Here is a 12,715-nt window from a genome sequence, read left to right as displayed (position 1 = left end):
CTTTCTCCTAAGGTCTGGATCCCTCCAGGAAAGATTTTGGCCTCAGAAATTTGGGGGTTTGACTGGCCTGTGAGCGGGTCCTAGGAAAGATCCTGCTCTAGGGCAGCTGGTAGTGGTGCCACCCAGATATGCAAAGAACGATGGGGGCTGGAAGCACCTGAAGGTCTCTTGGGGACTGCACTGAGGAGCTGGGTTGGTCTGGATGCCAAGGACCAGGAAGAGGAAAGGTAAGTCCAGGAGTCCAGGAAAGAGGACGGTTGGTTGTGCAGACCCAGGGAAGCAGAGGGAGGTGAGGGTGGGGCCAGCCCCAGAGCACTCCAGGGGACCCAAGAAGGAACTGAGTTGGTCTGGATATGATGGATCAGGCAGCAGTGGTGCTTCCCCATGTGTCTGGGGCACCAAGACAAGGAATGGGACAGGACCTAGGCTAGGAGGCGAGCCCGGTGGGGGAGATGGGAGGGTGAGTGAGGCTGGGGCAGTCATGGTGTGGAAGGCTTGAACAGCTCACCCAGGAGAGAGAGGCCTGTGGGTCAGAGAGAGGATACTGTGCTTCTTTTTTTAAACTTTACCTGTGTTATTGGCTTTAACATAGTATATTATACCTATTTTGTTTTGAAAAATTAGAAATTTTTTAATAACTAGAGAAACCCATTAAAGCTGATTGCACACATGGTTAAGACAGGATAAAATCCTTTGCTTAAGTTTCCCTTGATCATGCTACATGTACACATCTCTAGTTTTTCCTTCTCATACAAGTGCAGTTTGTTATTGATACTTGCAGTTGTCTAGGAATCTTTAGGCAATATATCAAATATTAGTGAAACATAGCAACGGTTTCTGCAGGCTTTTATTAGAGCCTTTTGAGAATGTTCTTGGGGTTAAGAGTTTACGATGGAAAGGTCAGCTTTTCTTCTTACCTACAGCTTTTAGCATTTGCAGCTTACCTCTTGTTACCCACAGGTTTGAACTGACCTGTCTTTGGCATCTGGAGCTCACCCCACACTGTTAAGCGCCCAGTCATCAAAGGACCCTTTTTGACGTCCATGAGCCTCAAGCACTCACGGAGTATAACCTGGCAGCACTGTTTTTAAAAACTCCACGGGCTATGCTGGAAACTGGCCTCTTCTGAGCTATGAAGGGTCTGCCTGCTGGATGACAGCTGATCCAGGGCTCCAGCTTGGGCTCTTTCCCAGACACACCTCCTCACTCCCCTTTTCCTCCCCATGCTTCACTTGAGGCTCTGGAACCCAGGCTCTCTTTCAGCGTTTTCTCTCTTCGGCGAGACTTGGGGGAAAGTTTATAAGGAGGCAGAGGAAGAGTAAAAACAACTACTAGTAAGAGTCAGGGTGAATGGTCACAACCCTTGCAACACGAGGACCCGCAGCCCACACTGTCCCCGCGGCACTCCTCCAACCACCAAACGCAGACTGCTGGCCCCGCCTGGTCACATGACGGGGGAGCGGCGCGCGTCGGCTTGGGCGCCCATTGGCTGGCAGCGGGAGCGCGGGGTTTGATGGGAAGGCATTGGCTCGGCCCTGCGGTCTGTCAGTAGCTGTGGCTGCCGGCTGCGGAGGCTGGCTGCGTGGTGGCGGTCGAGGCTGGCCCGAGTGGCCCGAGTGGACGCTGGGGCCGGGCGGCTCCCGCTTTCCTCAGGTAGGATGGAGAAGGTGAGGGCGGCGGGGTCGGTCGCGTAGACGGGGCACTGGGCTTCTTCGGGGAGCCAGCGCGAGCCCGGCCGCCTCCGCCCCGGCGGAGTGGCCTAGAGCTCGGTGGAGGCTGTGTCCGCGCCGTCAGCCGCGCGTCCCGCCTGGGCGGCCGTCCCCGAGCACTTCCAGGACAGCGGCCCGCGTGGCTCCCGAGTGCTCAAAACCCGGTTCTGCCTCCCCAAGGCAACAGGCCGTTTTCCGCTGCTGTAGGGTTGGGGATTCGGGGCAGTGCTGGACTGGAGCCTGAGCGCTCTGCCCCACCCGCCCGGAGAAGTGCTGCAAGGTCCCAGAGAGCACATCCTTGGCCGAAATGTCCGCCCTGAGTGCGCTGGCCGCCTCCCACGTCCTCTGAGATGTGCAGAGGCCACAGGAGTTGGTAACAGAGGAAGGGTTGAAAACTCAGTGTCATGCTGCTCAGCCCGTGTGGGCGTGGATTTTGTGCTGCTCGGGAGAGCGGCCCCTTCACCATTGTCCTTATTAAGGGACGGGGACCTGCCTGAGGGGTGGAGTGGGAGGACAGAGAGCCGCAGTGTTAGGGGCGGCAGCGAAAAGCCACTCGAAACTACATTAGTTCGTTTCTTTAATGAGGTGTTAGCAAATTGAGAGTTGGGATTGGCGAGTTTAGTTCGCTGATTGTGCGCCTCACACAGTGAGCTGTGACTCACTGAGTTTTCCGTGTTCCCTCTTCTTTGGCTTCTGTGTTGCTGGGTCTATTGTTTTCTTGTCTGCATGACCTCAGTTTCATCGTTGGCAGAGTCGACAGTTCAACATAAATATAGTTTCAGGCATATGTTGAAGCTGGCAGGCACGGCTAATCCCTAGTCCTCAGAAGCCCCGTAGTACCTTCTTTGGAGAACCGAGTTGATTTAAGGACATGCTTTTCAACAAGAGCGGTGCATTTAAACATAGAGTTTTTAAAAGTTCTTGACATCTATTGAGGTCAACTCGGTAATACTGTTAATAAATTTATATAATGTTTATATGTTGAAAGAGACTGTAAAGAGGACATTATGCTTATCACAAAAATATAATTTCGTAGGCAAAGTCATTTTTGTGGTACTGTTTAATTCAGAATGGAAATTGACTTAAAGTCAGCCCCTCCTCATCACATATCAAAAGCTTTTTTAGAGGTGTAAGGTATTTCAGAACTGCCTTATCAGTTTGGACATTTGAAAGACTTTGAACAAATTTCACCCATCTTAAATTCTATATATAATGTTGCGAGTTGCTGTTGAAGACTAGTTTATATTTAAGTTTGGAACTTAGTTCGACACAAAACTTCTCTTGCTGCTTTCTATGAAGGCCTACAGGGTGTTATAATGGGAAGTGCCTGCAGAATATTATGCTTTATTTTTTTATGGTAGAGTAAATGATAAAAAAATACATTTTTAGTAAAAACACAAACTTATTTTATTTCCTAATTTTAAAATTATGAAACAAGTGCTTATTTTTAAAAAGTTAGAAATGTGCCCTATTTAAATACTATGTGTTTTCTGGTTACTGCAATAATAATAGCTATAATTTATTAAGCATTTACTATGTGCTGAGTACTGTGTCAAGTGATAATTTCACTTATGCAGTTCCATGAAGTCTAACTATTTTCACCATTTTATAAACTAAGACTTAGATGGTTTAAGTAATTTGCCTACCATCATGTGACTGGTATATAGTTGAGCTACAGTTTGAAAACAGCTCTATCTTATTCCATTGTTTCAATGTGATTTGAAATGAACTGGCAAATCAAGAAAAATATTTAAGATTTGGACACCCACACATGAGTATGAATATAATAGAAGAAAACACCAAATAATATGGTAGGCGTTAATGCTGACTGAAAACTGTATTTAGATGCACTCAGTCCTTAAGGTCATGCTGAGTCCCATTGTGCTATCAGTTAGAAAGAGGCTGTACAGGTTCCTGTTAGAGTTTTTTAGGACAAGCCACTTGAGGTCCAGTTAAGGGCAAGTAAATTGGTTATGCTTCAGAAGGAAATGCTAGGGTTACTTTGGGAGAAAGGAGAAGTGGATTAGAAAATGGCAATGACTATAGCAATAGAAGCAATTTATATTGAGTAATCATCATGTGCCAGGTATTGGTGTAGATAGCTTAGGATATGTTATTTGAGCCTTTCAGCATTGAAGAGCAGTCTAACTATCTCTTTTGAAGATGAGGAAATTGAGTAATAGGGAGGTTTAAGAAATTTATTTGCCCATTGTTTCATAGGACCTGAAAGGCAACTAGAATTGAAGTTACGATGTTTGGATGAAAAGGACAGAAGCAGTGGTTGAGATAGAAATATGAAATTAAGGCAGGTGTGGTGGTGCATGCCTTTAATCCCAGCATGGGGGAGACAGAGGCAGGTGGATCTCTGTGAGTTCAAGGCCATCCTGGTCTACATAACCAGTTCTAGGTTAGCTGGGGCTACAGGAAGACCCTGTCTCAAAAAGACAAAAAGGCCGGGTGTGGTGGCGCATGCCTTTAGTCCCAGCACTTGGGAGCCAAAGGCAGGCGGATCTTTGTGAGTTCAAGGCCAGTCTGGTCTACATAGTGAGTTCAGGTCAGCTGGGACTACAGGGAGACCCTGTCTAAAAAAAAAGACAAAAAAAAAAAAAAAGAAAATATTTTTTTTTGTGCTCTCACATCTGTTGGAAACTAGTATGTACATTATAGTAAATATACATATACTTCCTTAATACCAGAATTTGATTGCTGAGACAATGAATTGACTGTCTTTGATTATGAATATGAAAACATGCATATGACTTTAATGACCGTGACTCTAATATTATTTCAGAGGATAAATTTAAAAGCACAACCCCTTGCTTCAGGGAACTTGGAGGCTAAACCATAATTTGTTTCTTTAACAGCAAAACATTCTCTAAGCAAATAATTGATATAAAAATAGGTATTTATTGTGAATTATGACTATATTTCATATGCTTACTTAAAAGGTAATAAGCAGTAAAGTCCATGCTGTTTTCAGACTTCTAGTACCAGTTGCACTTCTAACTGGAGTTATATAACTTTGACAAGTCATTTAACTTTTCTCTAATGAAGATTTAAGTGTTCAAATTTACTCCAATAAAGACATTGGGATACCTGATACATTGCATTAGCACTGTCTCTTGTGTTTATAACTTTTCATTTTAGAAGTTCTGTTTATCAAATATTTGAGAAAGTCCAAGGTGCTTTCATATAATTTATTTCACTTTTGTTTTTATTTATTTTTTATGATGCTGGGGATTGAACTGAGGGCCTCACATATGCTAGGCAAGTTCTCTACTTCTGACTTAAATCCCCAGGTCTTTCTATTTAATATATAAACATTCCAGTCTAAACTGTATAAAGTATTCTTATTTTTAATTTTATGTTGTTGGGAACAACTGGTTGCTTAGAAATCAGAACTAAAATGTGATGTTTGGCCTTGCTGCTTTATATCTTTGGGGCTTAGCATATTACTTAACCCCAGGGTCTTAATTTGTAAAGTGGAGGGATAGTATCTAAATGATAAAATTCTTATAAAGCATTTGTTTTAGGGCCTGATAGAGACAAAGTGCTAAGTGTTTAACTGATATTGTCATTAATTACAGATAGCAAAAAGGCAGTCTAAGCCAGGCAGGGCATGGTGGAACAGGTTTATAATCCCAACGCTCAGGAGGCTAAGGCAGGAACGTGGAGGTTGAGGCTAGGGTAGCCTACATAGGGAGACCCTGTCTCAAAAAACCCAACCAAAACATAAATAATTTGGTCTTAGGGTGTGGTGGGTACAAATTTGACTTGGAAGGATATAATTCTCTTAGAAACTAAAATACATGGTCCAGTTGTATGTTAGATACATAAATTAGTCCAAAATAGTGAAGTGAGGTATGCTTTGAGATAGTAAGTTAAGTGGTTCTTCTGACTCTCTTCCCTCCCAGCTTTCTTGGTGATTATTTTTAGCATTTTAAGGTTTTTGGGCAAGGTGGGCTACACCTTTAATCCTAGCACTGTGGGGGGACAGAGGCAGATGGATCTCTGTGAGTTCAAGGCCAGCTGATCTACTTAGTGCCAGGCCAGCCAGGGATACATAGATCCTGCCACAAAACAAAAACAAAAACAAAACCCAACATCAAGAAAAAAGGTTTTACAATTCACTTAGTATTTTGACACAGAAAGTTGTACTTCATTAGAATTCCTGAATTTCCCATAGTCACATTTTAGACAGTTGAATACTGAGCTAATACTGAAGGATTAATGTTACTCTGCTTGCACTTTAGTTGTAGCTTATAAAATTCACTATATTTGAATATTTCATTATTTTTCAGAACAGATTATAGATACTTCATCCTTAAAATCACTTTGTAATTGAAAGTATTTTATAATTAGGCATGCTTTACTTTTCTAAGAAAAACTTTTAAGATCGGTATGCCTTGATCTAATTCCAATATATAAATAGTATTACAGTTGTTAATTTGGTACTGATAATTATTTTGTGATTGTATTTATGCTTAAAAATGTGGGAACTATGCCTCTGTATGTGTGTGTATATACGTGTGTATACATGGTCAACTATCTACTTGTAACCTGATAAAAATATGTCAATTTGTATGCCAGGCCTGGTGGTGCAGGCCTTTAATCCCAGCATTTGGGAAGCAGAGACAGGTGGATCTCTGAGTCCAAGGCTAGCCTGGTCTACATAGTGAATTCCAGGCCAGCTGGGGCTACAGGGAGACCCTGTCTCAAAAAGACCAAAAAGAAAAAAAAAAGTGAATTAGAAAGTATACTTTTATCATTTCAATGTAAAAGAGGTGAAAAATTATGTAACAATCGACTGGTAAATTGATTTAGAATATAATTATTCCTGACTATGCAATATCTGAGTATGAGGGTAAACAAAAGAAGGGAATACAAGCTAGCTAACATGAGGGTCAACTAGCTTGAGGATCCTAGGATTTCAGAGACACATGCTTATCAGGGGTGTTGAACAGGCACTGTTTAGTAATAGGAACAAGAAGTTCAAAGACAGGGACTTTAGGCCACGTTTCTTTCTTTTTTAAAAAATATTTTATTTATTATTTTTATTTTATGTGTATGAATGTTATGCCTGCATGTAGGTAAGTGCGCCTGTGTCATGCAATGCCCACGAAGGACAGAAGAGGCTGTTGGATCCCCTGGAACTGGAGTTATGGACAGTTGTTAGCTGCCATGTGGGTGTTGGGATTCGAACTCGGGTCCTCTGCAAGAACTTCAGTCATGTTCTTAATTGCGGAGCCATCTCTCCAGCCCCCTAGGCCATGTTTCTTAAGTGCTGTTGGGCAAATGACTAAATCTGTTGTCATTTAGTTTTCTTATCTCCAAGGTGATAGCACTAAAGGCTATCCTGTGACAAAGTGCTGACATTATTAATTCTAATTTACATGCACAAATTAAGGCTCAAAGTTTTGAAAAATTTGTTCAAGTTATAGCTAGCCTTGTAACTCTTACTTATTTCAATTGACTCTCTATGATTACTTATAAGGTGATATTATTCTGATCATTATAAAATACTCCTAAGCCTTAAATAGTTTATTTGGGAAATGAATAAAAAATATGGTTTTATTTGTCTGTAGAATGAAAGAGTAAAACTTTTTATTAGCTGGGAGTGGTGGTGCATGCCTTTAATCCCAGCATTGACAGGCTGATCTCTAAGTTCAAGACCAGTCTGGTCTACATAGCGAGTTCTGGGTCAGCTGGGACTACAGCAGGGAGACCCTGTCTCAAAAAGACAAAAAAAAAAAAAAAATTCAGGGCTGGAGAGATGGCTCAGTGGTTAAGAGTACTGGTGGCTCTTGCAGAGGATCCTGGTTCAGTTCCCAGCACCTACATGATAGTTAACAACTGTCTGTAACTCCAGCTCCTGGGAGTTCAGTTCCCAGCACCTACATGATAGTTAACAACTGTTTGTAACTCCTCTTCTGACTGCTGGCATTGCATGACATGAGTTCGCTTACATACATGCAGGAAGTACATTCATATACTCATACACATAAAATTAAAAAAAGAAAAAGAATAGAAAATCATCAGTTATGTCTGCACTTCTAAAGTGCTTTGCCATTAAGAAGAACTTTCTAGCTCTGTTTTTATCTTTATGGCATCACTTTGAATATACCAATGACTATCTGAATTCAAGTTCCATGTAAGTGGAGGCCAATGAAATTAATATATATATTTATGTTTATTAATTCTTTTTTATTTTTTTGAGACAAGGTCTCCCTGTAGGCCCAGCTGGCCTGGAATTCCCTAAGTAGACTAAGCTGGGCTTGATCTCACAGAGATCCACTGCTTCTGCCTCCTGAGAGCTGAAACTAAAGGCGTATGCCACCATCCCAGGATTTTATAGTATTTTTAACATATAAATTTTAGAATGGGTGTGCTATTTAACTAAAATTTAAAAAATACTTGTTTTATTTTTAGCTGTGACTTCCTTTGGACAACTCATGATATTTATCATTGTGCCAAGTTTCTACAAATAAAAGATGGGTGGATTACTTTCTCGATGGAGGGTAAGATATTTTCTCTATTGCCAGTTAAGTTGAACATAAAAGTGTTAACGTAAAGCTGTTTGTAAAGGTCTCCTTCATGGTACAATTTTCAGTGCAGGTTGATATTGTTTAATTTCTTTTTTGTATTACTACTTTGGACAGTATCTTAGCAGTTCTATTTATTCTGTAGGTATCTTATACCTAATAATTATTTCATTTTTACTTATGAATTCTTTTTATTTATGTATTTTAGGTAAATTTTTATCTTGCTTTGTCTTATTATTTTTTATTTTATTATTTTTATTTTATGTGTATGCGTGTATTGCCTGAATGTATGTAAGTACACCTGTGTCATGCAATGCCTGCGGAGGACAGAAGAGGCCATGGAATTCCCTGGAACTGGAGTTTCGGACAGTTGTTAGGTGCCATGTGGGTGCTGGGATTCAAACCCGGGTCTTCTGCGAGAACAGTGTTCTTAACCTCTGAGCTATCTGTCCAGCCCCTTGTTTTCTTCTTATACTGCCTAAATTCCATTTTTAAGTTAAAATTATATGTTCTATACCACACTTTCGTTTTTTATGGATTATATCTTTATATTTAAAGCTTGTCACATATATATGCTTATGTCACACTACATACGGTTTTAGGAATTATAGGTTGAACAAAAGTAGAAATGCAGTTTGATTTTATTGGATAATCCTTTGGAGGAAGTATCTCAAATTTAGAGAGAGAAAATATAAATGATTTGGTAAATACTCTTTTCTAATGTAAGTGGAGATAATGCAGTCTAGGACAAGCTGCTAATTTCCTTACTCATTACCATAATGATGGAATCTAGTAATTCTTGGTGCATAATTTAGCTTTTGGCTTGCTAGACTAATCCATGTTTTAGACTGGAATTATATTGACTCCCTCTTTTTATTTTTCCTCTTTATTTTTAAAATCCACAGATAAAATTGTATTTATTGTATGCAAATTTTTTGAAAGTATAATACATTACAATGGTTAAGCCTAATTAACAGATACATTATCTCACATAATTATCATTTTTGTGGTGATACTTCACTCTCATCATTTTTTAAGAATCCATTGTATCAGGAGGGATAACTCAGTGATTAAGAGTGTTCCTAGCACCCATGTCCAGCAGCTCACAACTGCCTGCAACTCCAGCTCCAGGGGATCTCGTGACTCTGGCCCCCATGGTCACTGAATTCATGTGCACATATCCACACACATGTGGACATAATTAAAAATAAAATCTTTATTTAAAAAACTCATAAAATATAGTATATTATTTTAAACTATAGTCACCATGCTGTATAGCTCTGTAGAACTTACTCTTTCTATCTATAATTTTGTATTCTTTGACCCCTAATTTATCATCTCTCCAACTCCTTATCTCCAGTTTTCCTAGACACTGCTTAACTACTTTCCTATTTTCTAATTCTGTGGGATCAACTTTTTTTATTCCTCAGATGAATGAAATGACCTCCCTTTAAAGATCTTTGACAGATTGCTTGAGGATCAAATTTATTCATTTTTCTCTGTCTTTTTAATTTGAATTATATATGAAATCATCAGTGTTCTGCTTTGACATACAAAAATGGCTATTTTGCATGATTTAATCATAGGTTAACAACTCTTATAGGAACTATATCATTGATAATTGTTACTGTCTTTGGTTGTTTAGCATGTAATAGGTAAACTTTTTCTTAATTGTTATATGACCCATTCCCACTCATACTAAAATACTTTTGGGAAATAATCTCTGCTGTAATAACATATTCTTAGGTACTCTTTGAAAATCTGATCTTCAAAAAAACTATGTGCTTTAGGAATCAGAATGAATGTAGCTGATTGATTTGACCACTAGAGTCCTATGGAGCTCCAGTGGTGCAAGTGGTTACTGTGTGGTGCTTTTATAGAGTCCTAGGTAAATTTTTAGTAATAATGAATGAGATGATTCTTAGTTTGTGAATATTATAGTATGTGAATCCTTTGGAATAACGATTATCTAAAAAACATTTCCTTGCTTGAAATTTTGTTTTCTCTCTATAAAAGTCTGTCCTGTTCATTTGGGTACAAACGCCTGAATGAATAGGACTCAGCATGTATGGCAGAGTGCATAGGGTTTGGGGACGGGGAAGGCATGGATGAGGGAGGGGGTCTGGATGTGAGTAGGGAATACTGTATGCAATTTTAAAAGCTCAATAAAAATTTAAAAAAAATTCTTAAAAAAATGTCTTGTTGCATATAAGAATGGTAAAAATAGAGCTGTCACAGTTCTAGAAATAAAAGTTTTTTAAACTTTCAGTTTCATTTTAAGAATCTTAACATAGTTCCATTTAGATCTTAGTTATTAAAAATAGGATGTATATTTTTAATATTGGGAAAACCTAATTTTGAATTAAAGTATTCATTTATGATTATATAAATCAAAATGTTTTTAAGTTTGCAGTAACAAGTTTTAATGCCATGTATTCTGTTTCTACAACAGACAAAACCTTCCACAGTAGAAGTTCTAGAAAGTATAGATAAGGTATGTTCTTGACTCTTAAGTATCTTAACTGATTTTAGGTGTTAATTAAATATTATTTTAGTAATTTTATTTTGAAGAAGAGATACAGGAACTTAAAGATGATATAGAAGAATCTTGAAAACTTGAGTGTTACGTGATCTCAAAAAAATCTGCTCTATCGGTGACTTCAGAAGCCTGTATCAAGTAATAGGACTCGTTAGAATGGAATTACAGCTACAGCATGGTGTGAATCAATGTGTAACAGGATAAAAAAGATTACAAATTACTGTGTAGCTTTTATCAGTCTGCAAAAATTTTTATAGCTTTAAAGCTTTTCATTAAAAAACAAGTTATTTTCTGGCAATGTTGCAAATGGTGAATAGATTGAAGCCACGTAATTTGGGTCACTGTTTTATTTTTAATTTAATTTAATTTTTTCCCAGAGTTTTAAAGGCTATATAAGTAATTATTATTTGCTTAACTCAGTAAGTGTTTACTGATACCAGTTTCATTCCTCTAGTCTTTGCCAATATGATAGATTAAAATTAATGTTTACTATTTCAGTTTGGATAGACAGTGTAAATTTATAACTTCGTTTTTAGTTTTCCTTTTCATATTGTTTGCTATGAAATGGTAGGACATTTTATTTAATTGAATTTTAGAAATCTTTTCAGATCTTCCTCTCGTGTTACATATTTTTCCAATTTAATTTTTAAATGACTTATGAGATATAATAATATGGAATAATTTTCTCTTAACAGGAAATTCAAGCTTTGGAAGAATTTAGGGAAAAAAATCAGAGATTGCAAAAATTATGCGTTGGAAGATTAATAATCTATTCCTCAGTTCTCTATCTGTTTACATGCTTAATTGTGTACTTGTGGTATCTTCCTGATGAATTTACAGCAAGACTTGCAATGACACTACCATTTTTTGCCTTTCCTTTGATGTAAGTAAATTATTCTTTTTTTTGACCTTTTCCTATTCTGACCATGTAATTTTAATATATTCAGTCTCTCTTTATTGTGAAATACTAGTGTCTCATTGAATAAATCTGAAATATTTTTGCAGTTTGATAGCTAAATAATAGAGTAATTTTTCTGCCATATAATCCATCAGTACACCTGAGGAATATCACCTCATGTTATTTGTAATAATAGCAATGTTTTGTGATCTTCTAATACATGGCCATGATCCCCTAGGCATTGGGCATGGAGTAGGGAAATGTAATAAGTGGGCAAGAATTTGTAGAACTGAAATAACAACTGTCCAAAATGACTCTCAATATGTATTTTTTTCATCCCAACTCTTTCCTGTCATTTTAGTTACTGTTGTAAGGCAGTTGATCCCTAAGTATTTCATAATCGGGCACTTTATAGTATGTGCATCTCAATTGAGAATTTTGGGAAACTGTTGAAAACATATTTTTCATTCCATTAGCAAATGTTTATGGATAATAGTTGTGTAGACATTGGATTATAATGGTATTTGGTGCACAAAAATGCACAGTCATTGGCTATAGCTCTTATGCTGTATACATTAAGTAGTAAATATGTTGAATGTTATTCAGAGTACAAAATGCTTTGGGAGCATTTAACACAGCCCCTAGCCTAGTCTTAGTTCAGGAACAGGAGTCAAGGAGGAGTCTTGGTTACAAGGTTTTGTTTTTTTTTAAATTATGTATTTTTATTTTTTTAGAAGAAGCATTTCATTATAGCTTTAACATACTCAATAACAGTTTCCAGAGCAAAGATCATCTCATTCAAAAGCGGCTATAAAATTTTTAGGTTCGCTGTTGAACCTAATAACCGCATACTTAGAAGAAGCATTTCATTACAACAGCATTGACACATTCAATAACAATTTCCAGAGCTAAGATGCATGTCTTTCAAAATTGGCTGTAAAATTTTAGGTTTCCAGTTGAATTAATACAGGTATACAATATTGTAGTCAGTATAAACACTATAAGACATAAAAGTAAATGAAGTTTT

General features: G+C 38.0%; 1 protein-coding gene across 1 annotated transcript in view; it reads left to right on the top strand.

The window, feature by feature from the left end:
* Positions 1-1,497: 1,497 nt before the first annotated feature.
* The window catches only part of Lnpk (lunapark, ER junction formation factor), a 90,283-nt gene continuing 79,065 nt past the window's right edge, over positions 1,498-12,715 (top strand). The window contains exons 1-4 of the mRNA XM_008855305.2: positions 1,498-1,653; positions 8,139-8,227; positions 10,704-10,745; positions 11,486-11,673. Coding sequence (XP_008853527.1) covers positions 8,201-8,227; positions 10,704-10,745; positions 11,486-11,673 — 257 coding nt within the window. The 5' untranslated portion in view covers positions 1,498-1,653; positions 8,139-8,200. The remainder of the gene's footprint in view (positions 1,654-8,138; positions 8,228-10,703; positions 10,746-11,485; positions 11,674-12,715) is intronic.

The sequence above is a fragment of the Nannospalax galili genome, unplaced genomic scaffold (assembly GCF_000622305.1).
Source record: "Nannospalax galili isolate Female #2095 unplaced genomic scaffold, S.galili_v1.0 scaffold346, whole genome shotgun sequence".
In the NCBI taxonomy this organism is placed as follows: Eukaryota; Metazoa; Chordata; class Mammalia; order Rodentia; family Spalacidae; genus Nannospalax; species Nannospalax galili.
This window is presented reverse-complemented; position numbering and strand designations above follow the sequence as displayed.